The 26,905-nt window shown below is 46.9% G+C and overlaps 2 protein-coding genes and 1 long non-coding RNA gene across 5 annotated transcripts in view; 2 read left to right on the top strand and 1 right to left on the bottom strand.

Moving 5' to 3' along the window:
- Positions 1-856: 856 nt before the first annotated feature.
- Positions 857-10,685, bottom strand: TDRD5 (tudor domain containing 5). Its single transcript, XM_032696375.1, is given in 12 exon segments — positions 857-1,660; positions 2,355-2,433; positions 2,435-2,572; positions 3,053-3,214; positions 3,678-3,878; positions 4,809-4,875; positions 5,870-6,076; positions 6,750-6,970; positions 7,751-7,869; positions 8,663-9,112; positions 10,015-10,253; positions 10,662-10,685. Coding segments are annotated over 12 exon segments (2,061 nt in total). The 5' UTR covers positions 10,670-10,685; the 3' UTR covers positions 857-1,490.
- Positions 10,686-10,886: 201 nt separating this feature from the next.
- On the top strand, positions 10,887-18,941 carry NPHS2 (NPHS2 stomatin family member, podocin). The gene is made up of 8 exons (XM_032696368.1): positions 10,887-13,462; positions 14,925-15,028; positions 15,871-15,943; positions 16,233-16,315; positions 16,599-16,802; positions 17,147-17,202; positions 18,018-18,096; positions 18,503-18,941. Exons 1-8 carry the CDS (start codon positions 13,000-13,002, stop codon positions 18,779-18,781), a joined length of 1,341 nt encoding a protein of 446 aa, XP_032552259.1. The 5' UTR covers positions 10,887-12,999; the 3' UTR covers positions 18,782-18,941.
- A 471-nt stretch (positions 18,942-19,412) lies between these two features.
- Positions 19,413-26,905, top strand: part of LOC116790881 — a 37,731-nt gene continuing 30,238 nt past the window's right edge. For 2 of the 3 annotated variants that reach the window (XR_004358525.1, XR_004358526.1), the window contains exons 1-2: positions 19,413-19,867; positions 26,524-26,659. This is a non-coding gene — a long non-coding RNA (uncharacterized LOC116790881). Of the gene's footprint in view, positions 19,868-24,846; positions 24,955-26,523; positions 26,660-26,905 lie in introns of all 3 variants that reach the window. The other variant, XR_004358527.1, reaches the window with a different exon arrangement.

The following is a 26,905-nucleotide window of genomic DNA, read 5'->3' on the forward strand; positions in this document are numbered from 1 at the left end:
AAAGTTCCCTGTTACACCCCCACCACACCCCAGGCAACGAGTGGGGACAGAGACAGCCCCAGCCAGGAATGGGGGCACTGCTCACTCACCAGTCTTCTTCAGCTCCTCATCTCCCTCGCCCTCCCAGACCCCCAGGGAGGAGGAGTTTTAGGCTGCAGGGAGCTGAGCAGCTGAGTGCTGGCCTCGGCTGCCATCTAGCAGTGATCCAGCAGCAAGGACAGGGTGACAGCCCCTCTGGGTTCCAGCCCCTTGCTGCAGCCCAAGGAGGGTGTCTCCTCGGGACACCCCACCCTAGCCCCAGTTCTCACCTCCCTGAAACCAAACAGGGGTCCTGCAGCAGAGGGGGTGACCCCCGAGCAACATCAGCTCCGTTACAGGGGATGGATGACAAACATGTGCAATGAGCCCCCCGGCCCAAACACGGCACCAGAGAAGTCAGGCTACCCCTGCACTGGGTGGGACAGCCCCTGCTCTTCACCATTCTGCTTCCACCTCCTTCATTAGCTTTCCCAGTAGTTGCTTTCTAACAAGTCCTACATTTCCTTTTTTTAGCACTTTCACATCCCAAAGCAAACCCAAAATGCTGAAATTAAAACAACAGAATCACAGAACGGTTTGGGCTGGAAGAGAGCTTTAAAGATCACCTAGTCCAATCAGGCCCTTGAAGGCCCTGAAGCCCCGAGGGACAGTCTAGGGACCCATAAACCAGCTGAATGCCAGCATTCCTAACCAGGGCCCTTCTGTTTTCACTGCTTTTCTCTGCATTAACAACCTCACACTCATCAGGATTACTTGCCACAGGCACAAAGCTATATAAACATGGACAACGTCACGCTTCAAGCTTTCTCTTGCTAGATTCTTTACAGATTTTATTTTATAGTGAGATGAGATTCCTGATGGTTTGTTATACATGGCATTCAAAAAAATCACAGCACTTTCTTCTTGGGGAAGGTTTCTTCAGCTCTCCTCAGAGCAAGGAGTGTGTAGAGCACTCACTGTCTTAAAAACCAATGTCAAAACTGCTCATGCACTGAGGGAGGGAGGGATAGGCAGCCAGTTTCCCTCTCCTAAACTTAAAGGATATATAACACAATGTTACATTTAGATGTTCTCCTGAACAGTAACTCAGTAGACCACCAGTACAACAAAACCAAAGTATCCCCCTGAAATTAAAAATACAAACCCAAACTATTTTCCTGAAAGTAAAATTAACACTTATCGCACTTTTAGCACTTCCACATCCCAAACCAAACCCAAAATGCTGAAATTAAAAAAAAAAAAATAAAAAAATCATAGAACAGTTTGGGTTGGAAGAGAGCTTTAAAGATCACCTAGTCCACCTGAGACGTCAGACCCAAAAAGTTTTTCAAGGGATTAAATGTTTGTGAACAAAAAGAAAACAAAACCCAACCCAACAGCATGGTCATAGAGAGAGCCTGTGCTGCTCCCAGCAGCCTTCCTCGGCAGCAGCTCCAGCTTCTCCCCTCTTCTCACACCTGCCTTCCTAGGCTGGGGAGCCACTGGAAGTGGGCATGGGAAGTGGCCAATCGTGCAGCTGCCAACACTGCAGAGAGTGTGGCAGGAGGGACATGGAGTCTGTGAGGTTGGCTCCACAGAGGCCAACTCCTGGGAAGGTCTTCATTCTTCATGTTCTCTTCACCTGCAACAGGAAGGACACAGAAAGATCAAATCTACACTGGCAAATCCAGAAGCTCCAGTTTAGACTGAAATCCCCTTTGCTGGATGTTACCAGATCATGGCAAGAGGACTTGCTACTGCACACCTATTTGACAAGTTGGACATGGTATAACCCAAGGACCTCTCTCCCTGTCCCCCAGCTGCTCCACCTCCATTTCTCCAGAGGTGGGAATCGGTAGCTTGTGTCTAGGGAACTCCAAAGAGAAGGCAGACAGCCCTGTTCCAAGGCACAAAAAATCCACCACACAGGGACCTCACAGGATTTACAAAATGGTTTAGCCCCTTATGGCTGAGAGACTGGGAGACTCAGTATGAAATGAACACAGTATGGAGCGGAGAAAAAAAGACTTCTGCATGAAAGCAGCAGAAAGTCTATAGAAAAGACAACAAAAACCAGCAATGAAAGAACTAACCCTCAATTCATTTCTTCCCATTAAACAATTAGAAATCCATTTTGCTGCACAAAGGCCAAACCAATGCACTGCATCCAGCCATTTATTACTGTGGCATCTCCAGCCCACAGAAACACCAACATGTCCACCTGTTCCAGCAGCACCAGCCCTAGGATACCCAACAGGGACTGCAAAACTCATGGCATGGTAACAGACTGCTCAGCTTCCTGCTGTGTGAACTCTGACTGACAAATCTACCCGTACTGTTAGGGGTGTCCAGCACAACTGGCATTGCCATGAGCAGAACAGCAGGATGTACAGCTTCAGAAAGCTGGGCCTTGCTTCAAAAATCTTTCTATCTGATCAGGGTCATCTTGCCTCATTTCTGCTTGTTGCTTGGAGTAAATAAAGGAGGTATAAAGATCTTCCGCTGACTTGACTAAGACAGCAGGCACGGAGGACTCTCCAAAAGAATGAGGTGTCTGCAAATGTACATTAAAAAAAAAAGTCAAGAGAGGGTGCAATTAGTGCACAATCAGTTCATTAGCTGCCCTGATCTTTATTATCTCTCAAAATTTACAAAGAACTGGAATGTCAGCAACTGGATGATTAAAAAACCACACCAACAAAACTACACAACAACAAACCCCTAGTTCCCTTGGCCAAAGGGTAGCTTTTCCTGCACAGCAAGCTGAAAAGAGGGACAGATTACAAGATACAAAGCACCACGTCTTAGGAAAGAAATCAACAGCTGGCTCATCTCTCAGCAGCCCCACGCAGAACCAGTGGTGGCAATGACAGAGGGAGTTTCTGCAAGGAAGCAGGAACTGAGTCAGAGGAAGCCCCTCTGCATTTTTGGTTAAGAATTCAAATTAAACTTACATTTCAGGGATGGTCACCCACCTCTCAGCCACATGGAGCTGATTTCATGGAACAATAGCTGTGCCACAGCCAGCTCTCACCTGGTCACACAGCTCAGCCCCATCCAGCTTTGAGGATGTTGTTTCACTATCTGCAACCAGAGATTCCTGCTGCAAGCAAAGGTCTGGCTCCACCAGTTCAGCATTCTCCTGCTCTCCACTGGGCTGAACATACAAGGCCAAAGGATTCAGTTCCTTGAATTCCTAGGAACAAATAAAAAACACACCAGGACAGGAGAAAAGCCCATGTTGTAACCACCACAAAGAATAAAAAGGATTCGATTCAGCAGACCTCTAGTAGGTTTTATGGAGAAGCACAACACCCACAAGTGAGCTCAAAATTCTTGCAGAAATGGCCTTCCTAGAAAAATCAACTCCCCTCCTGCCAGCAGCAAAATTTCTCATCCACTGCCAGAAGACAGTGGAAATAATTTGTTCTGCTAAACCAGAACATCTCTGCTGTATCATCAGATTCCACCTTAACCAAAAAGCAAGCTCTCACCATAGAGTTACACACTGTGGGTTGCAGCCACAAATGGTAAGCTACAGGAAAGCAGGGAATACCAGTTTGCTCTTCTCAAAACTACTTGCTTCAAGGTAAAGATCTTCCCATTACAGGGGTCCTTTCCTTGCCCTTCCTTTCAGCAGCACGTGCCTCCCTCCTGACCTGGGAAGGAATGTTCTCTCCACAGACATCAGCATATCCCATATCCCTCAAGACAGAGTGGAAGTAGACATCCTCCTTGGTGGATGTGTCACAGAGGAAGAGGTGCAGAACACCATCCATATATTCATCCACAACGCCCACAAGCTCCTTAGAGCCACAGAGATTCTTGAACAGGAGAGTTGCTGCAGGAGACCATGTACCCTGAAGGAGAAAACAAGGACATGAAGTTACTATAAACAGGCCAATGTCCACCACTTGAGACTTTTCCTGGTGGAGGGCACTTGTCAAAAGGCAACTGAGCCAGGCCAGGCCAGTGACAAATACAGGAAAGTCAGGCAGACCAGCTTCCCAGCACAGAACTAAACCAAACTACTCCCAAAGCCTGCAATGCTGGGTACACTGGGATTGCCCTTTTACCTTAAATACCCACTTCCAAATGGCATTCACCAGTGATTTTATCAAAACTGCCTAAAATACAGTTGTGTTTGGTGTTTATTTTGTTCTTTTAATTCCTGGAATCATGGGATTTTACAGATGTCAGCAGTATCAGAAGTTATTAAGAAGCTGCTAAGCCTCGCCGCAACAAAAATCGTGATTAACTCTCAAAACCCAGAGGAAACTTTTTAAAAGTAGCATCTTTAAAACACACAGAAGCAGCAACTCTGCTCACATGCTTTCCTTCAGAGATTGTACTTTTGCTTCTTGACCAAAAGGTTTCCCACTACAGAGGAAATTTATGACCTCTGTAAATCTTTGGCTGTGCTGACTGCACTTAAAGCTCTGTCACAGAAGAGTTTTTGAAAACAGAGGGCTGGAGCTACCAAGGCTTCAGAAGGACCCTGGGGAACTACTGGCAGGGCAAGAAACAGGTCTGCTCAGTAGTTTAACAGTTTCTGCAATAACATAAGCAAGAATGCTCTGATGGTAAGGAAAGTATTGGAAGGGTGATTGCTTGCTGAGCAGAGACTTACCCAGTCACACTCTGCTGAACACAACAGTATCAATTCTGTTGTAAATATCAACAGGACCTGAATTCATCCAAATGCCTGCTCTTCGCAGGAGAAAAAGACAACTTCTATTTGGTAACTCTTGTACATATGTCAATAAACAAAACTGCATGTGAACATTTACCTCCACAGGTTTTACCCATGCCAAGGAACACGGGATGGCCTGAGCAGGGAGCTTCAAGTACTGCCACCTACGATACAAAGCAAAGCCATTACTGCAAAAATAGGGAAAAATCATCAGCAGAGCAGAACTCTCTCCTCTTCTGGGTTTTAATATCAGCTTAGGAATAGAGAGGTATACACTGGATTGTGTGCTTATGACTAAAACCTAACAGCAGCTTCGGAAAACACTCCATATCCAGAGAATGGGCAGAGCAGAAACAGCTGCTACCTTACACATTCCCTGGCCCAGGCATGTTCCCATCAGGACTCCTTGTGGAGACAAAGCTAGGGACAGAGAGCCATGACTTTTGAACCAAAGAATGCCAAAAGCCAGGCATGAAGAAAGGCAAATGAGGGGGAAGATGCAAATATGGAAAATGTGCTGAACTGCAGAGAACAAGTACCTCTGGCACCGCAAACATGTCCCACTTGGACTGATGTCCCTTCAGAAGAATGTTTATATCCATTCATGGAACACAGGAAAGGGGATTAGGGAGCTTGCCCCAAGGTGACAGAAAGCAGCAAGAGCACAGACTGAGGAGTGAAGGCAGGAACAGGAAAGGATTCAGCAGTGTACCCCAGGGGTCAATGCTGGGTCCAGCATTGCTCAGCATCTTCATTATTGACCTGGGCAAGTCTACCCTCAGTCTACTGATGATACAAAACTGGCAGGAGTGGCTGATACCCCAGAGGGTCTGGCTGCCATCTTGACAGGATAGAAATGGGCAGACAGGAACCTCATAAAGTTCAACAAAGTCCTGCACTTGGAGAGGAACACCACCACACATCTGGGGCTAGCTGTCTGGAAAGTGGCATTTTTACCATGAGAGTGAGCAAGCACTGGAACAGGTTGCTCAAAGAGGTCATGAGGTCTCCAACCTTGGAAACATTCAGAAACCATCCTGACAAGGCCTGGGCAGTCTATTCCAGACGGCCCCACTTGAGCAGGGAGCTTGGACAGGATGCCCTCTGGAAGTCTAATCCAACCTCAGCTGTTCCGCCGCCCACGTGTAATTTACTTACTTGAGGAATCTCAGCCAAGACTTTTGGACAATTTGGAGGTGTCCATAATCTGCATAGAACACCTCCACTTCTTGGTCACTGATCACACGGTGGATGATAACACGGTACCACCATTTGGAGACCATTACACAGCAGAGCTGCCCAGGCCTTACTGCAGAGTCAGGCATGATGTATTTATCAGAGACAAGTTTATGTGAGTAAAGGTGTCTGCAAAAGATCATAGGGAGAAACTCTGCTTAGTAGGATGCAGGACATGAACAAGAAGAAATACATGGGGCATCAAAAGAATCCTGATTTTTCAAAGTCCCCATGACATGAATTTTCAGGAGTTGTTTCAACAGATCCTTTATAGCTCTGTTCTCCCACACTTGAACTGCAATGGCAACAAAAAAATTCAACCCCAAACTTTTAACATTTGAATTATATTCTTGGGGTCTGTCAAAAAGTTAATTAATGGGGATTAATCAGAGGCTAAATACAGTCATTCTAATCATTAATTTTTTAACATTACCTTTACATGTCATTGTTTTTTATGAACCAAGTTCCGGAGTACTGGCTCAAAGTGTTAGAAATGGAAATAAAAGCTTTAACTGAGCACATTAGCAACAGTAGCACAAGGTAAAGGAACCCTTTAAGATCCTCTCCATAATCTTTCCAGGCTTTTAAAGTCCAGAACAGCCTAAGACTATTTTGCTATTGAAAACACTCACTGCTTGTTAAGAGGAATTGATAAGCACGATGAGTTTCAGTACAGCACCTGCATCCAATTACCAAGTAATGAAGCCAGCACTGACCATCACCAACAGCTGGTGCCCTCTTCCCTCGACACAAACACACACACCAGAGGCAGCAGCACTGCATTGGCACAACATGCTCCCACCTCATCTCAAACATCAGATCCTGCAGTTTGTGGGATGTTTCCCTGCCGCAGATGTGGACGTAGAACTGGGTAGGAGAGACAACGAATTCCACGACGACTCCCACCAAGGACCTTCTCTTCAGAGGTGGTAAACTGCAAAGGCTTCTGTCCTGAACAGCATCTGGGAGGATTTCTTCAGTCAGTGTCAGCTTGTTTGGTAGCAACTGCTGACAATCTTGAGGCTACAAAGGGAGAAGAGGAAGGTGGCACTCAGATGTCTCATCACACACTGATCACACACAACTGGCCCTTCCATTAAGTTAAAAAGGATAGTTCTGTTTTCCCAGGGACCTGTGAATTACTGAATATCAGAGAACCCCAACAAATTGCACAAACTTAGATCCAAACTTTCCCTGTGATAGAAGCGTTCATTTTCACACTCTCTCTCTCTTCCTTCCCTCCAGTGTAAAGAGGGGTACAACAAAAATACCTTGCTCATATTCCTACAAGGAATAAAGGAGATGAAGTGAAGTCACGTCACATATTTAGATAAAAGTAGTAAATGGCTGTTGCTAAAAAAGCAAAGCACAACAAAACAAAAGCCCCCACAAACAAACAAAAAAACCAAACCCCAAACCAAATTAAACCCACCTCTTTGCTAGATTTTACTGAAAAGATGTTATTGTGACCACAAAAAAGTACATGACTGAATGAGGAAGACTATCTGAAAATGTAACAGAAGGCATAAATGCATCCCACTTTCACACTAGAGCTATTTCCCAAGGACAAAACCAAACAAAACATACAAGCTTTGTTCTTTTCTTACTCCAGACAGATTTGTATGAGTGAGCTGTTAGCACAGCTGTCAATTTTGTGTTATTCTTACTGCTGAAAACATTATTTACTTTGAACTAGTGTAGATGGAAACAGTGCATCAACAATGCAAACTCAAAGACAGTAAAGAGTTATCACCCACTTGAGTAAGACACGAAAAATCTACAGATCACTTGTCCATCACTTACTTGTTCGAGGCGATCACTCAAATCTACTGCTTGTGTTTCCACTGGCTCCCACTTCTGATGAAGTGCTGCCTGGTGGAAGTTATCTGTCTCACAGACGGGTTCCAAAGGAGGCATCTCAGCTGCAAAGATGACATTTTGGCTGTTATTCTTACTGATTGGACTGATGCAGTGTAGCATACAAAGCAGAAAGAGAAAACATCTGAAAACACTGGTGGTGTTTTCCTCATTTCTTGTAGCGTTCACAGCCACTACATTCATGAGGATTCACTGTATTAATAAGCTGAAACAAACCAAAACAATTGCTTGCTCTTAAAAGCATGCCAAGTGCTAAAATCCATTGCTAGAATGATGCCAGAATTAATTTTCCCCCGAAAAGCCATGAATTTGTCAGTAACTCTATGTGATTTTTCCACCCTCTACTGTAGGTTTTGCGAGAACACTTAAGGTATCTGCAGTCTTGTCTCTTTTGTGGAACACTGCAGCTGTGCCTTTCAGTCTAGTGTTGTCTCAAAAAGAATATCAGAAAGGGTTCACCAGCCCACAGAGCAGACATTCAGAAGATCCTTCTAGTTTTGTTACCTCCTGCATGGAATGACTAGAAATTCCAGTCCTACACACATACACACACTCAGAAAGTTCATTCTCTGAAAGGGCTAAACATCTCTTCCTTTACCTCACATCAAAAAACAGTGGCAACACATTGAAAAATTCCAGTTAAACTCTCAGCTACCAAGACAACTGCCTCGTGACAGCTGCTTCTGCAGCACACAACAGTCCTTCTGTGCTAAAACCTGGGGGAACTTGGACTACTACAGCAACTGGAAATACAGCAAGAGCCACCTGAAACGTAGTTGCTTGGCCACAGAGCTTGTAAGAGCTACTACGTGCTTTCAGTCAAACACACCCCCTCACCTCGCAGCATCTCTTCATCCTGTGCCTCACCGTGAGGCACCTCTTCCTGCTCTGCCTCATTTGCCAGGCACTGCCTCAGGACCAGCAAAGAACCTGCCTCTGCCTGCTCAACCACAACGAAATCAGACACGCTCCTGAGGGCTTCAAGCACGGAAGAAAATCCGTACTGCCTGTACGGGAACGCCCGGCCAAAGCATTTGAGGAAGGCCTTGTCCAAGTCCTGGAGCAGAAGAGGTGAGGAGCTCAGCAGGTCCTGAAGCTCAGCCTTCACTGTTGCTGGCAGGACTGGAGTCTTGGCTCTCAGAGGGGAACGTTGTGGATTCTTAGAGTTCATACAGGGAGAAGCAGCATTTGCCTTCAGATGAGTTCTCTTCCATGCCTTAGAACATGTCCTTCCCTTCTGGCAGGCAACCAGCTTGGCAATGCCTTTGGTGCTGTCATCTGCAATGGCTACAACAGAATGAAATAAACACACAAACAAAAACAATGAACTACTAAGAGCTCTGCACTGGCAAAGCTCCTCTTCATTCCTTTTTTTTCCTCTCTCCCCCCCTCTTTTCAGAAGCAGGTGTTTTCTTCAAAAGCAATCAAACTAAATCATGGCCGATTTCCAGCAACAAACTGACCAAAACCCTTTTTAGAAGCCAACAACCAGTCTGAACCCTCATCCCTATAAGCTCACACCAGGTAGGAAGGCAGGCCAAATTCTTGGATGCAGGGTCACAAACAAAACCTGCTGAGAGTTTTGCTGGGAAAGCAGAATCACAGTAAACTCCCACTACAGAGCACTTCCCTGCCCAGGCAAGGTCTCCTTGGAGAGCAGCCCAGGTCTTTTCCATGCTTCTAAACACTTTTTTCTGGTCTTAACTGTAGCATGCAAAAAGCCCCCCACCATTTCACCCTTCCCAATCAATTCTTTGCACCCACCATTGTTTTACACAACTCCTCTCCAAAGAAAATTAAAAAGGTTCTTTGATACAGACTAAACTTCCCATGGAATCAGGTAGGGAAACATTTACAGCTTCTTTTGAGAGGCCTCATACCTGGTTTTGGCTTCTACTCTACTCTGCATTTACAGGAAAAGTGATGCTTACCAGCTCTAGTGTACCCATAGGAAATGTTGCCTCAGTTTCTAAACTAAGTGTAGAATGTAAAAATGTACAAAAATAACTAGAAGCCTGGGTGATTTTCTCAGAAGGAAAGAAAGTGTTAAAAGGCAGATCAAAACTGGGGAAGAAACATCAAAGACAACAAGTTAACCAGAGATGAATGAGAAACAGGTATGTGACACAGGGCATCACCTCACACCAGTATGAGGTTCCAAATAACTCCTCCACCCAACAAAACCTCACCTTTGAGGATAAGGGTGCCATTCTTACAAAAAGAGACTCGGACAACTTCAGGCATATGTCTCACCAGCTCCAAGGTGGACTGGAAGCCCAGGTCTTGGAGGGGCAGAGGTTTGCAGACCATGGCCATGTACTGCTCCTCCAGCTCTGCCGGCGTTAGGCCCTCCTTGGCAGCTATGAGCATCGCTCTCACCTCCTTCTTCAGCAGCTCCATGAGCTGCGCCTCCTTCGCCGTGTCTGTGCTAAAGGGGAAACGCAAGCCAGCAGATGACAACTTGCACCACCACAGCTGCTCAAAACCTGGTGGAATTCTGACTCGCTCCCATTGAGAGCTGGACGGGGGAGTGGGCAGCAGTTCACCAGCCCAGTACCTATTAATCCCTGTATTCACTCACCAGCGCCCCCGGAGTTTAGTGCACCCCTAAACTCCTGCCCTCCACAATCCCTGCCGCTCCAGAGACCCTGCGCCCTCAAACTGCTGCCCGAGGAACCCCCCGCCGACCCGAGGGGCTCGGTGCTCTTCATAGTGCTCCCCTGTGCCCCTCAGCCTGGGGGTTCGCCCCCCAGCCTCACAGGGTCGCTGTGCCCCACAGTCATCCCTGAGCCCCATCCCGGGACACCCGCCGCCCTCCCGCTAGTCCGACACTCACGACGCCATCGCTCCCCCCTCCCGGTGCGCATGCGCAACGCCCTTCCCGCCTTTACGGGGCGCGAGGGTGGGGCGGGGCCTCCCCCACACGGCCGCCATTGCGGAGCGACTGAGGGGGAGTGGCTGCAGCTCCCTCCGCCCTGAGGCGGGAGGAGATTCCACCTGCGCGGAAAAAAAAAAAAAAAAAAAAGGTAAAAAAACCACGTGAAGTGTCGCAGAAGTGCAGGATTGGTTGGGTTGAAAATGACCTCACAAAATCATCGGGTCCAACCTGTGGCCAAACACCACCTTGTCAATCAGACGATGGTACTGAGTGTCACACCCAGCCTTTGCTTAAACACCTCCAGGGATGGCGAACCCACCACCTCCCGTGGGCAGCCTGTTCCAATGTTTAGTCACCCTTTTTGTGAAGAAATTCTTCTTAATGTCCCCAACCTAAACCTCCCCTGGCCCAGCTTAGGACTATGTCTGCTTGTCCTATCCCTGGTTGTCTGGGGGAAAGCACTAATCCCTACCTGGCTACGACCTCTTTTCAGGTGGTTGTAGAGAATGAAGTCCCCCCTGAGACTCCTTTTCCCCAGGCTGAGCACCCCCAGCTCCCTCAGCCACTTGTAGTCAGACTTGTGTTCCAGACCCTTCCCCAGCTCCATCGCCTTTCTCTGGACTTGTTCCAGCGTCTCAGTGTCCCACTGTTACTAAGAGGAGTCTCGTATTTTGTAAGAAGGGTTTTGTATTGTAAGGAGCGTTGTATTTTTTGTCTCATCTGAGTGGAAAATCCACAGTGGAGACACTGACTTTCCCAAGGCCACAGAGTGTGCTGAAGTGTGGTGCAATGGCTGTTTCCTAAGGGCTCACAGACTTCCCTCTCAACAGCACAGCTGATTTCCACACAGCAGTACGTTTCAGAATAAAACAGGAGCTGAGGTTGCAGATTTTGGGACAGCAAAGGTTGCAAACCCATCAGCATGTGCTCCCAGAGCATGTCCCCTGTTTCAAGGGAACAGCCAAAAACATCCTCCAGGGATGGTGGAGTTGGGACCCACTGGTTGAATAAAACATCAAACAAAACCAGCAAGTTGCAGGTTTGGAGGTGTTAAATATGCCACGGTGCTTTTGACGAGATACCAACAGGAATCCAAGACTAGACCTGAGCTGCTGTTTGCTGCTGCTGCTTAAAACACCACCTGCCCTTTCAGCAGCTGGAGACCATCTCCCCCCATCCCGTGTTGGCCAAGTGATAAACACCAAGTGCAAAAGGTTTCTGGAGCACTTCCAAAGTATATACACTGTATAAATTTATTAATTACACCCCATTTACACCCAACTTTTCTCCTGCCTTTAGCCCTCTCCATCCATCACTTCCCTGGTGACTTGCTGACAAGGCACCCAGCATGTCAGAGCAGAGAAAGCAGGCAGCTGGTGCTCCTGCCCTCCCTGCTTGCAATATCCTGACTCCGTGTGGGCCCACAGGTCTCCAATAAAACAGGAATCTGTGAAAAAACAAGAGCAGCACATCCCCAGCCAGCTTCCCAGCTCCCTCCAGCTACTCCTCCACACTACAGACTGGGAATCCCCAAGCTCAGCACTGCCCTGCCTTATGTCCCAGCTGTGTCTTGCCTGTAGTATGATTTCTAGCCAGGTGCTGGTTTCTTTAATACAGTCAGTGACTTTAAAACATGTCAAAAGTGTTTTAAACACTTCAAAAGTGTTTTAAACCTTCCTCCAGAGGTTTCTGCAGATGTCACCACAGGCTGAGCAGCATGAAAAGAGAAGGCTCCCATGTTTGCTCTGCCACGCTCCTTCTGTGGAAAACTAGGAAGGCATTTAGGCACAAACTCTTTTGGCAATTTAGATTCACCAGCTCTGTCCCAGGAATGGCCACCATGCTTTGCAGCCTTTCAGGAAAGTTCATGGCTGAACTGGACCAGTTAATTTCCCACCCTACAAAAATGTGAGGTGATCCTGGAGAGAAGGGGTTTGCTGCCAGTGTCCCTCCAAAGGGCTTCTGGAGAGCAGAGCAGTGTGAGATGCTATTCACCCAGACATTTGCTGCAACACCCACTCCAAACACTCCTGAGCAAGCCACTGGTCTCACCAGCAAAGGTTTTTCACCCTGGTGTCAATTCTGGGCCACTCTCACCATTTGAGGTCTTTGGGGCCACGCACCTGACAGTTACTTTCAGATTGCTTTTCAACAACTTTGCAGAAATCATCTACTAAAATCATCTGAGTGCTTCTGATTGTATTTTATTCCCAAAAGCAGGACGCAAACAGAACGTCCTCCTGGGGTCCACCATGTTCAGATTTAACCTTCCTTCCCATCTCCACAGCAGGGTGTGATGAGAGCCGAGCAGCTGGAAACACCTCGCTCACTTCACTGTCCATTACAGCTGACAAGCCCCGATGAACTTGAAACGAGCCTCCTTGATGTGACACCTCCCCTTCTCTCCTCCCCTGCCTGTGGCAATAAATTCAAGCACGTACTCTTTCTGCTCCCACAGGCAGCTGTGGGTCCCTTGGCACAGATGAGGATGGATAAGAGGGCTCGGAGCTCTTCCAGGGAGTCTCACAGAAGACGTAAAGAGTCCCCGGGTACGCAGAGCAAACGAGAGAAGAGGGAGAGCAGCAGAGAAGGCAGCAAAGGAAGGGGAGACATAAAGCAGGAGAAAACAAAGGAGACCAAGAGCACTGTGGGGACTGATGGCAGGGTGCACACCTCCACGGTGGTGGATGTGGATGAGGTGGTGTCTGAGGAAGAAATGGAGGCAATGGCATTGCTGGACAGCGAGCAGCAAGAGGAAGGTATGACTCATAAGAAGGGAAGGGCTTGGGAAAGTGTGGGCTCGTTGATGCTGTGTGGGTCACAGTATGACTCTGCTCTCTGCACGGTGTCCTCACAGATGTGGTTATCCTCAGGACAAAACATGGGAGACTCCAGCCAGCCTCCCAGCTCTGTTCTCTTCCTTTTCTCTTCCCCTTCTTCAAGTGGACAGCATTAGCCTTAATGCCAGTTCACAGCCCAAAAGACCTCACTGCAGGGAGGAACTACCCTTAAGGTCCACACTCGCAGCTCCCCTTCCGGATAATCTTTAAGAGCAGCTCCGCTCCACATGTTTGTTAGGCAGATTCCCAGCCTGCCATGATAGAAGGGAGCATCGTGAGTCTTTTGGCAAGGTGTCTGGGCCTCTTTGGACCCAGCATCACCAGGGCATGGCAGACGTGTATTACAGGAGCCAGCATCACTTGTGCACTCCCATGCCAGCAACTCTGCTGCCCTAGAGCGACACAAAGGTTCAGACGTGCTCCTGACTCTCTGACAACTAGTTTTGCACAACCACGTCTTTCTGCCTCAGTTACAGGAATCACAGCTAGTGAGTGGTGCTGTGGAGCTCTAGTGATCATGCAGGTTCTTGGGATCTGAACCTCTCTCAGGACCTGGTGGTTCTGCAGAGACCTCCAAAGGCAGAGGGGCAGGGATGGAAGGGCTAGAAGGGATTCAAAGTGGGAGGGATGCCAACTTCACTGCTGGAAATCATGGTCCACTCTCTGGCTTTTAGTGTATCCAGGAGTAATATGTCGATTTTCATGCCATACCTGCTGAATTTTACTTCAGACTGGAGCACAACAAAGGGCAGCCAAAGCAAGATGATCCACACTCCCTTTGGGGGTATGTAGCAGGTAGTATTCATCTGGGGCTGATCACCCCAGTCAGCCCCCAGCACCTTGGTGTGACTGCTGTAGAGCACAGGGAGAGTCCAGTGGGACCAGTGGCTTTATCCTGCTGCATTAGGGAGATGAGATGCAACTAAAATCTTATTCCAAAGCAACATGAAATGCCCTGATAGGGAAGGGCACTTCAGGCTGTGCATGTTGAAAGCTCTCTCTTATTTACAGTCTTTACTTTTAGCTCATCTTTCCAGATTAGTTTCAGGAATCCCAGCTCAGCCAAGTTGCCCATTCCAAGCCTTTCAACACTGCTTGGTAGCCCCAATTCTTCAAGAGAAAGGCTGCCCTCTAGTCAAGCAACTATGGAGAAGCGTGGCTCAGTTTTTGTCGGTAAAGTGGAGACAAAATCTGCCCCTCCATCCTCACAGCTCCTGGCCACCTGGACCAGGCATTGTTCCTTAGCTCACCTCCAGAGAGTGACAAGTGATTCACACCCACCAAGGGCAACACTGAAGCTTGTGTGTGCAGGCACTTGTCAGACTATCAGTATTTTGGGAGCAGTCCTCTCCTAACACAGTCACGTTGGATTTCTCCCTAGGTGTAAAGTCTCCAGGTCTGGGCATCTGTGAGTGGCTTCTGACCATCCTGTCTTTCCTGTTCATCATAATGACCTTCCCCATTTCTGTCTGGTTCTGCATGAAGGTGAGAATAGCCATGGGGCCTCTCTCAGTATCTGGTGTCTGATGTGGATGTCACACACTGATTCAGCATGTGTTGGACATGAGCATAAAGCTTTTTTGGTCTAAGGCCCTATTTACACCTCTTCAACTCATTATTAATTTTGATTTATCTTTTATCACATGTTGCTACAGCATAGGGCTGCACAGGGGTCCAAACACTGCCTATCAAGTAATCCTGCTGCAATGTCAGCAGACAGGGGCTTAAGTTTCTCTTTTTTAAAACAAATTGCAAGTCTATTCACTTTGAAATATAATCCTCAGCCTTCTCAGGCCAGAGAGGGCTGCACTGCAACCAACAGCTGGGTAAATGGGTTTTGAATTAAAAAGGTTAAGAGAGATTGATCTCAGAGCTAATAGCAGATTTTCCCTCTTCCTCTAATTTTTGTCAGATTTTTATATATATATATATATACACACACACACACACGCACACGTGGTTCCCGTGGAGGGAAACAACCAACATGGAAAATTTTAACTTCCTTTAATTTGAAAATTTTAATTTGAAAATTTTAACTTCCTTTAATTTAAGGAAGCAAGATGCTGGCCTCAGCCTGGGAAACCCTGGGTGGGTCCAGCATGGGCTGCTCTCACCAGGTCTTGGGCTGTGACAGGGATGCTCACACACAAGCTCAGCCAGCAATGCTGGGCAAAGGGACTCAGTGACAAGTGATACCACTAGTTCATACCTGCTGAAATCCTCCCTTTGCAGGGCTTTTCCAGAACAGACTTCCTCCCATGCCTCTGAAGCTGCTTTTCCCAGTCCTGCTTGTTCCTTTCCAGCCTCCCTTTTGTTTCCCTCTGCAGGTAGTGCGGGAGTATGAGAGAGCCATTGTTTTCAGACTTGGGCATCTCCTTCCTGGCAGAGCCAAAGGACCTGGTAAGGTGTTTACTCGGCTCCCCTCAGCCATGTTGCTCCTCTTTTTCATGCTCTACCAAAGCTCACATGCTGGTGCCCTCCAAGCAGACATGGCCAGACAGGAGATGGGATGTTTTTGTTCCCTTCCTCTTAAGGGTTTTTCCCCATCACAGAAGCAGCCTCAGAATTTGAGCCCATATATTGCTGTTCCTTTGTAGTTCTGCATGCCAAACCCTCCCGTTTTCCAGAGCATGAGAGGCAATTTCTGTGGTTCTGATGATCATCAGCTGCCTTTCTCTTCCTCCCACAGGCCTTTTCTTTTTTCTTCCCTGTCTGGACACGTATCACAAGATAGACCTCCGCCTCAAAACCCTAGAGATCCCCTTCCATCAGGTATGGCTGACACCCCCCTCTATATTAATTTTGGTGTCTCTTTAACGTTAGATCTTTTGCTTCCAACCTCCATCCTTGCAAAGAATAGTTCGAAAAAACCATCACAAAGTAACCTCTGAGATCCAGAGTATATATAATTTGCCCAAGATCAGTCAGTATCAGAGGTGGAAGCTACAATGACTTAACCATCCAGTTAGTCCTCATCACTCTCAATTGTGTGCTTTCCTGTGCTACCTTAGGACTGCCAGAACCAGCTCCATCTCCTCCAATGTCTTCTTCTTAGGTGGTGACCAAAGACATGGTTACTTTGGAGATAGATGCTGTCTGCTATTACCGGCTGGAGAATGCCTCTCTTCTCCTCACCACCCTGACCAGCATCTCCAGTGCCATCCAGCTGCTGGTGCAGACCACCACGAAGCGCCTCCTGGCACATCAAGCCTTCTCTGAGCTTCTGCTGGAGAGGAAAAACATTAGCCAGGAGATCAAGGTGCTTGCATGGGGAGGGGGACAGCAGAGCTAGGGGTGAACTGAGGCTCTGCAAAGAAGCTCGTTCAGGTGGTCAGTCCCTCAGAGTCACGGACACTGCTTTGAAGAAGTGACTTGGAATCACTGTGGACTCCAGTTAAATCATCCCAAACCCCCAGGGTCAACACAAATTGGAAGTGAGGGCACTAATTTAATTTCTGAGGGGTCTTGCACAGTAGCATACAAAACCTGATAAATCTGCCTCACAGTCCTGCAATTAATGTCCCTGCCTTGTCTTACTCCCTGTAAGGAGTCTAGGCCAGGGCTGCTGTTCTCCCCACGCTCTAAAAATATTCCTCTTCACAGGTGGCTTTGGATGCAGTCACGGGCTGCTGGGGGATCAAAGTGGAGAGAGTAGAAATGTAGGTAGGAAATGCTAGTAGAAGGGAATTCCCTGGCCCTTTGCAAGAACCCATCCTACTCGCTGCTGCTTGCTTCTCTTCCTGCTTTGCCTTTGTCTCTGTCCCTGCAGCTATTCTGCAGAAGGTAGAGCTTCGCCTCTCACCTTCCTATTTTCCCTGCCCTTTTCAGCCTCATGTAAAATTTCCACATGTCAGACTGTTCTTGCTCCTGCACTGACAGCTGGGGCAGGATCCTTAGCTGGGATCTCATCACCATTTCACTGCTGCTGCAGGCAGAGTTTGCACTCAATTCTGGTAGCCCACGAGGTGCTGGAGGCACCGAACCTTCCATGTCCCACTCTAGATCAAAGGCCCCAGGGTCTTTGAGAGGGCTGGGCTCATCACTCAGAAGTCTGTGCACAAAGGTGGGACTCAATCATCGTGTACAGGGACATGGAAGAGAGAGCCAAGCAGTGAATGAATAAATCTGTGACCAGAACATTCCTGTGCCTGTCTTGAGAGCAGTCCTCCCAGTGGAGTCTCTGCTGTCTCACAGAGTGAGCTTAAACTTTGAGCCTCAGAGGTACAGAGAGATGTCTCTGCTGCCTGGTGATCATGCAGTCCCGGTCACTGCAAAACCAGGCTCAAAGAGAAGGATGGGAATGGAGGTAGAAGGCTAAAGTCAGGCACGCAAAGAGGAACAGCCAGGGAGCAAAGAACATAAAAGAATACTCTGCAGAGACTGACTGATGAGCCCATTCCAAGCTTCAGATTGACCATCCAGTGCTGCCAGGAGAGCCAAGAGCCCAGCTAATCCCTCTCCTTTCCTGCCACAGCAACAACGTGCAGCTGCCTGCTGAGCTCCGGCAGTCCCTGGCTGTGGAAGCAGAGGCCCAGAGACAGGCCAAAGTGCGGGTATGCCAACTCTGAATACTTCTCATCTCCTTCCAAAGCATTCCTCCTTCCTTTCCCAGCCCTGATCTGAGGTCCCTGGGACATGCCACACAAGCACATGGCTCTGGGAAGATATGTTTTCTTTAATTCCTGTTCAAGAGCTGGGTCTAGCAAGGGGAGCCCAAGTGTGACCTCTGATGGGCCCAGTAAAAACACATTAGACATGAGCTCCTAAACTTTTGGCAGCATCAAGAGGTCTAGCGCATGCTGTGATCTTCAAAGAGCAGGAAAGTTATAATCACACCGGCCCAGGGAATTTCGCTGTGGCAACCTCCCTCTGTAACAGTCTGTGCCACCTCACTCCCGGTCACAGAACTCCCTCACTCCCCTCACTCACAGAAACCTCCTTTCTTCCCCTGCTTGGCAGGTGATCGCTGCAGAGGGGGAAAAGGCAGCTTCCGAGTCCCTGCGGATGGCAGCTGAGATCCTGTCCAGTGCCCCTGCTGCTGCTCAGCTCCGTTACCTCCACGCACTGCACTCCCTCACTGCGGAGAAACCCGCTGCTTTCATCTTGCCCTTCCCTCTGGATGCCATGAACCTGGTCTCTCCGGCTGCCCACAGCCCTGCGGCCGTGAGCAGCCTCCTCCCAGACACCACAAAGCTCCCAGAAAGCCTGAAAGACAAGAAGGACTCCCCCATGCTCTGAGAGCTGTCCCAGAAACGGCTCCCACACTGCTCCTGGTCAGTCCTGCTCAGAGAGGAGCAAGAGGGCTGGCTTATTGGCAGCCCACCATCAGGTCCTGGTCTGGAGGCAGGAGGGGAGGCAGCCCAGGCCTGCAATATAAAGTGGATTGTATGTGGAAAAAGCCTCTACTTGTTTTGGAAAGTTAAAAATAAGGAACAAGCCTGGCAGGTGTGTGAGCAGGGGGTCGGGGGAACAGGGGGTGTCATCCCTTCCCCATCACAGGGCCAGATGCATCCTGACACCTTAGAGCCTGGCCCCCAGAGTCTGATCCATTTTGTCCCATCACCTTGGCAGGAAGGACAGAAATATATTCTATGTACTTAAATGCCCCCTTGCCCCCAAGCCAAACAGCTGGGTGGGTGGGAGTGGGAGCCTGGAAATCCATGGGGGAACAGGAAGGGGCTCACCGCTCAGGCAGGATGGTGGGTGCCTCCAGCCTCGTCCTGCAAGGAGGGAACAAGCTGGGAACGAGCTGGGTCTGTGGTGCTGTCCTGGATTTGGGATTTCAGTCACCACTCACACGCAAATACATCCACACACGAGCAAACAAGATGCTTAGCCCTAACTTTAAAGTAGGAGGAAAAGTAAAAGGAGGAAAGGGCAGCCTTTGAGGCTGGTGATTCCCTGCCCGGCACATCCGCTGTGCAGAGGAAAGGCAGGCTGTGCTGCTGCTCGCTTCCACAGGGTGGTGAGGCAGGACAACGCCTGAGCTCTCGGGCACCTAAAAACGTTAAGGTGACCGGTTTAACCAACGCCCACTGAGCTGACGAGGGGGAATCCGGCACCACTGGGAAGAGCCAGCCGAGAGCCTTGGGAACTGCAACACTTTTGCCTGCTGCAGCTGCCTGAGAGACACGGGCACAGAGAATGGACAGAGTTCTCAATACTCCTGGAAGCCTCAAAACTCTGATGTATCTTTCCTGACTAAAGCCGTTAGAAATGACCAGGGACCTACAGACATTGCAGCCCTTCCCCTTGGCAAAGACCTAGAGCACTGTCAAACGAAATACCCCTGCACTCACTTTGTCTGACCCTGGTGCCCTTTGGGTGGGTGCCTTTTTACTGGACCTGCAGTGTCTCCCCTGGCTTCAAAGCAGACCTTCCTGCACAGCCATTCTCAGCACCAGTGTCCTGCTGCTGGTAGAGGCCAAGAGAGAGAGCACTTTCTCCCAGTTGCCCCCAAATTGTTGCCATCATGCATTTGCCTAGCAGGGGTTACCCAGCCACTCTTGAATTTTCTCTTATCCACAGCTGCTGGTAACACTCACAGCTCCCATAATACTCATTCTACAAGTATTTGCCAGCCTTTTTACAGCAAGGACACCTGGCCAACCAGCCCCCTTACAGGTGGCTGGGAAGTGGGAAAAATCCACCTGTGAACTTCTTGATGATCACATAAGCACTGGAACTCCAGGTGTAACCTCACATCTACATCACTCTGCCACTGTAACCCTCTCAGGAGAGGGTGGCAGGATGGCTCCTGTGTCTGTAATAGATCTCAGTAGAGATCTGCAGAAGCCAGGCACAGCTTTTTTCAAACATTTAACTTTTCTGCGGTTACAGGAAGGCAAATTATAGCTAAGGGCATCCTCAGTTCCAAAAAGCGTGTCTTGTTCCAGCAGGATCTTCTCTCTTTTACATACACAGAGCTGGCAGAAACTTGTCATGTTACCTTCAGGAGATATTATGTTCAAAAAACTTGCAGAACATCATTTAAAAATGTAGTTAAGGGTTATTGATATGTTTCCAAAAGAGAATTTACTCTGAGGGAGTTGGCAAGGATTGTCTGAGCTGATGTAATTCCTGACAGTTTCACTGCCTGCTCTTCCAAGCTGAGAATGGGTCAAATTGCAGAGTCATCCCAATTTTTGTGCATTTTCTTCCTAACCAGTCAGGCAGCTGGTATTTGGATCATCTGAAATCCAGAAGATGAAGGAGGTACTCATTATTAGATAGACAACCAGGCTATGCTGGCACTGAGGAAAAAAACCTTGAGAGGACAGGGAAGAGGTCCAAACAACTTACTTGCATGATCCAAAAGGGATGAGGCAGAAGGAGATAAAGCAGCAAGAAGTGATTGATGAGCACAAACAGAAGGGGTACAGGCAAGACAGATGTGGGGAGGAGAAAGTTGAGGTAGCAGTGGTATTACAGGGATGACAAGCTGCATAGATATTAGAACTGTGGGAGGAGGCAGAGGACAAGCAGGACAGATGTGGAAGTGGTGAAGGCAAGTAGAAGGACAGCATAAATGCTGAGATGGCACAGAGATGCTGGGGTAGTAGGTAAGGGGTGAAACACTACAATGAGTGGGCATTAGGACATTACTCAGGCGTTGCTGTTCTTCAGTATTTGCTTTTTCTGGATCTCTTGGGCTGGCCAGAGGTAGCAGCTTTGGGTCTTGGGCAGGCCTCAACTTCTGAGACACTTTCTTGGAAACATCTTTCTGAAAGAGAAACAAAACAACAAACCAAAGCCATTACAAATACCACAGAGTTAAAATGTGCCCAAGATATCACATCTTTAACAAAAAAAATGGCCTCTCCTCCCACTTTGATGTCAAAGAGACAGGATATGCTAGAGGAATAAGGGAAGGAATTTTAATTCCCATTTTTTCTCCATATTTTATATCTCATGGATCTAGCTGAGAAAGGATGCAAGGAAATGCTTTCACCCACAACAAACTTTTGACCTGAGGAACTCACTGCCACATGGTATGGGCAAGATCAGTGGGTCAGCAGTGTTCAAATACCTCCTGGAGGGAGCAAGAGTGTCCTGTGGTATAAAAACAAAAGGCCTGTGGCCTCTGAGAGTGAAGGGACCTGGAACATCATTTCTTTTCTGCTCCAAAATCAGTGATCCTAAACAGATCTTCTTGGCTGTAACAGGGAAAACTCACCTACAAGGCAGATGCCACCAGTTACATGATCTTCTAGACATAGACCCTGTGTTGTATATCAGAATCAAACAAAATTAGTTTCTCTCAAAAGCAGACCGCATTCAGCAGTTCTTTCTGCCCTGATCTAGAATCATGTTAAAAGCCTCCTTAGCTGACCTCTGACAAAGAGTCAAGACAAAACCCTGGGACATGCCCAGGAGGGGAGGGTTCTGCACTAAACAGGAGGTGAATGAGGTGCCCTAGAAGAGTGCTTCACTCTCTGAGTCTGTGACAGAGTTCAGAATATTGATTCTTCTGACCTTGCCTTTCTTTGTATGTTGCTTCTGGGATGACTTTCCCATCTTTCTCCAGCTCGCACTCTAGCTCTTTGATTCTCTGCAGAGCTTCTTCCAGCTTCTCTTCAAGACCTTCAGATCTTTCCTCTGCATTCTGAGCACGGATCTCTGTTTTTCTGAAACACAGAAGCAAAGTTAATGCTAAAACCTGAAATCTAAGGAGCTGCTGGCAGGATACCCAAAGGAAAGATTTAGAGAGCTGAGGTGTCCAGTGGGATTGACTGACTCTACAAAACACGTTTATGGTTTCAAAGAAGGGCGTTGTTAAAAGATCTACAAAGGATTTCATGGCTCATCTATGTAAACCCTGCAAATCTAATTAATTTTAAAATTCAGTGTTTGCTAGCAAAGGGTGAGATGCTGATCTTCATTGTGTGAGGATAAGTACAGTGCACAGTCAATTCTATTAGCAAGGCTAATGAGGTGGGTTTTCCCTGGATAATGCAAGCTCACAGGCAAAACAAGTATGAGAGAATGCAATTCAGAATGGCCAAGCCATGCTGCTTAGGCATGGAAGAAATTAAGACCAAACACAAACCTTGGTGTGATTCTGCATGGAGACACTTGGGTGTACCTTCATTGTGTTCCTCACACTGAGGCACAACGTTGTGTGGCTGTTCCTACCACACTCCAGGGGACTGGCAGGCCCTGGAAGAGCTCAGCTGCATTCACACAGCACCCTGCAAGTGCTAACAGGACCTGAAAAATTTTAGCTCCTGCAGAAAACTATCATGAGTACCTCTCAAATGGCCCAAGACATTCAGAATGAAAGGAAACCCGAAATAAGGCCATCAGATATTGGATGAAGCAGAACCTTACCACAGAGCAGAACCAGCACCTGCCTGAAATGAAACCCTGCCCTGTTTTTACCGTTTTTATATCCATATTCATTACAAACACATCTTTTCCTACTATGTATCCATCCTTCTCCCAGTTCTTATTTAGGATCATGTGCTGCTGATCAGCCACATGGTGCATTCTCATGTCCAGAATTCAGCAACAAACCAGAAATCACACACCACACCATCTAGAACCCTGGGAGAAAGAAGTAAACCCACAGAGAACCAGCAGGCACAACAGCTCTCTGAACAGGAAATATCAGTGTTATTCCAGAGAAAATGCTTGCTAAAAGTGAAACAAAATTGTGTTAATGCACTGTACAGGAAACATTACAGCTATTTTTAGGAGTTCTCCTCTGCTCCTTTGGCTGGCAGACAAAAGCCACAACTCAAAGAGGAAAGTGTCGAAAGAGAAAGAAGCATTCCTCGTAACTGCACTCCAGCCAGAAGGAAATTAAAGACTGAATACTAGATAGAGTGCCCTTATCCCTAACAGTTGCAGACTTGCACTTAATTTTTTTGTTAAGAACCTCATTATTCATGGATAGAAGCCACTGCTGAATCACCTGAAAGAATTCTCTAGGTACCACCCTGAAAAAAACCCAAATCCAGAAACAAAGTGACCTCTAGTGCATCAGCCCCAGGGATCTCCTGTCTCAAAGATACCTTTTGCTCCCCAACTCAACAAACCCAGCATATCCAAGTACACCATACACTGGAAACCTGACACAGGCTTTTTTGCTGAGGCTGTAGTTGTGGGCAGACCTGGCATTTGCAAGGAATCTCACACAGACACGTTATGCACGTGCTCTGCAAATGATTCATTTCTGGATGACATTTACCAAAAACAATGGAGCACCATGAAGAGGAATATACCCCCAGAAATCCGACTGTAAATGAATCACTCGTTTAGGGTTTTTTTCAAATGTCAAGATTTCCAAAGCAGTTGGCAGTTCTGAGGGAGATGGGGATGTTCCAGGAATGATATTGAAGCCACCAACTGTTTCCACAGATATTGCCAAATCAAAGCAGATGAAAGGCAGTCACCAATCATTTTAACACTTCAGTTGATCATGTTTATCCCACTTTCAGTTTTCTGTGCCAGGGACTCCACCGAAGGACATTTCTCTTTTCTCACAAGTGTAGTTTTCTGTGCAAGGCCAGCCCAGGTCCAATTAACACCTCTGTCCTTAAAGGAAATGTGGTTTATCATCACTCTCAGCTTCATGCAACTGGCTGGAGCCTATAAAGCTCATCACTGCATCCACCTGGGCCAGCCACAAAGGAACCTGGTGATAAAATGTAGGCAGCTCAGCTTTGTGCATGTCAGGACCTCACTTCAGCTTCTGCACCATTAATAACCAATCTTCCCTACTTCTCACCAAGGCTGTCAAAAACGTAGCTGTGCCTGCAGGGGAAGAAAATACAACCTTTAATTATAATTCTTTCAGCCAACAAAAATAAAGCTGGATTCTGTGGAGGATGCCAAGAGGGATGAACAGCCTACGTGGGAACTGGCTACACTTAGAATTAAGAGGGAGCTATTTAGCAAACACTGAATACAAAGCAAGCTGAAAGAAAACGGGCTTAATTTGAAGCCCTGACTTCTTGTCTTGGCATATTTGGCTCTCTCATTGCATAAAGGCTTAATATAATTCTTTTTAAAACAGCTTTACAGTTACAATCCCATTCTTCAAAGATGAAGGTGATACAGTAAGCACAGATGTGCCTGGACAAGGTAGTAAATTACTTGTTCATTCACTTGTCTGGCACAAGCTGATGGGTATTCCCTGGTTGTTGGGAAATATGCTTGAAATGTAAGTGTTTGCTCTTGATAGCCAATGTTGAACTTTATTTAAATCCTGGTGAGTTCCTGGCCTCTGTGACATCCTGTAGGAAAGTTGACATGTTAAATACGTGATGGTGATGACAATTTTTTTTTTAATATTTCAGTGATTTTGGTGCATGGCTTGGCTTCCCTACTGTTTGGCTGAGGAGTAGAGCTAGTTAACTTCTCCTCTGGATTGGAAGAGGTGCAGTGAAGTTGGGATGTCCAGACCGGTAAGAAACATCTTATTCTCACACTGGAAGTACTCTGTGAAGGCTTTATACAGTGATCAAGGAAGACTAAATACAAGCAAAGACCTCAAACCAAACCTTATAAATTTCGTATAAGTCCTTTCTTACACCTCCTGGCTGAAGCAATCTCATATGTCATTGTTTTCTCTCCATCTCTCATCCTTGTCATCAAAACCTTTGTATTTCTGGCACGTGTTGCTTCAGACCAGGTAATTAGATCTCAGAAGATAATGAACACTTCAGGTAAATGAGTGCTGTTGCCTCACAGGACAAAATTACCATGTTCTCAGTATTGTCTCTTACGTTTTCTTTATAATCTCTTTCATTTTCACTGTTTCCTACCAAAGAGCCGCTGTAAAGAGAAGGGATACTTTGTCTTTTTCTACTGAAAGGCCATTCATTTCATTACAATGCAAAAATGAATCCAAGCCACTCAAAACATGCTGCAATGGATAGACCAAGAGAACACCTTTCCTGTGGCCCAGTTCCCAAAGTCTGTATTAAAATAAGCTAACATTTCTTTTGCTGGACTTTACTGGTTGAAGCAATTTTGGATAAGATATCCACCCTGTGCTGCTCAGCCCTGTGCTCAGACCATGACCATCTGCTGTTAACTTTTTGCTGTGCTGGTGTCTGGGAAATTCTGACACCATTTCTTCTTTATTTATAATGAGAAATACTCATACAGCATGGATAAGATAATGTAGGGAAAAGAACAGGATAACCCTGAGTGAAAGAATAAGATGACAGCATGAGAAGCAGCTTAGCAAACATGAGTAGCAGTTCCTAACAGCCCATGTTCAGTTTGGTTTTAGTCTGCAAGAAGGAAATAAAATGATTAAAAAAACAGAGATGAAATAATTCTGAAATCAGGAATGTGTCAAGGTCTTGCAGGGGCAAAGGTTGAGAAGGTTAGTTCCAAATTACTCAACATTGTTTGTTATCTTACATGGGAGATAAGTTTATATCAGCAAAGAAAACATTTATTTACATTCTTTATTATCAGGATAATTCAATGTCTGGATGAAGATAAGTTGGCATAAGTGATAAGATATAAAAAAAAGTATTACCCTCCAAGACAGCGTTATCTGGTTAATGATCTTCAAAGTGATGTTTTATTTTACATTTTAAACATCTGCCCTTTCCTTTTACTTTTATTTTCTTTTCCATAAATTATCCACATAATCACAAGACGCCCACTCTCCCTCTGAACATAACATATGACTTCCCTGTGTCATATCTGCACTGCGTGTTCTTTGCACTGTATCACATTTAAAATGTCAGATACTCTTTTCACCTGTGACTGCAAGTCAAGTTCCTTGGAGTTTGTCCCTTGAATGCTCTTGATTCCCAGCACATACCTAGGGGTCAGACTGCAGCTTTGGAAGAGGCCAGCACAGATTATGTCGATCAGTCCTTTATTATCTGCTGCTTTCCTGACAGAAAGATTGATCTGCAAAGTTCAGTCCTTTCCATTCCCTTACCATTCCTCCACTTATCCCGGTGTTGGAATCCCACGAGCTCACGTGCCCTTTGGTTTATTTCTTCCAGGGAAGGCTGCTGTGGAGGCAGTGCCTCCCTACAGTTCTGGGTCTGCTTTCAGTCTCTAAAAGAAGAGCAGCAAGCCTGACACGCCCCCAAGAGTTGGACCATCCTTTGGCTGCAACAGAAAGGTGATGGAAATCAGGTAAGAGAAGTGTGAGGAGTCCATGTGCATAAATATGTCACAGTGAGTAGCTAGCAAATAAACTGAAAACTTATTGGTGTCAATTCTGAGCATTTCTATGGATTAATATAATTTATCAGTCACCAGAGCTGTTGGTCAGATAGTGCTCAAGTATTTTACTGAGGTTAATACACTGAACTATGGCACTGGTCAGTCATAACTTCTCATCTGTAGACTTGAGCTTCAGCACAAAAGATTTGAGCTGCT

Source organism: Chiroxiphia lanceolata, chromosome 9 (assembly GCF_009829145.1).
Source record: "Chiroxiphia lanceolata isolate bChiLan1 chromosome 9, bChiLan1.pri, whole genome shotgun sequence".
NCBI lineage: Eukaryota > Metazoa > Chordata > Aves > Passeriformes > Pipridae > Chiroxiphia > Chiroxiphia lanceolata.

What these genes read in the sequence shown, in the direction of transcription:
- NPHS2 (XM_032696368.1), top strand. Translation starts at nt 13,000, where the DNA reads ATGAGAGCCGAGCAGCTGGAAACACCTCGCTCACTTCACTGTCCATTA. An exon ending in TGGCAGAGCCAAAGGACCTG is followed by an intron (nt 15,944 to 16,232) that starts GTAAGGTGTTTA and finishes TTCCTCCCACAG; the next exon opens with GCCTTTTCTTTTTTCTTCCC. An exon ending in ACATTAGCCAGGAGATCAAG is followed by an intron (nt 16,803 to 17,146) that starts GTGCTTGCATGG and finishes TCCTCTTCACAG; the next exon opens with GTGGCTTTGGATGCAGTCAC.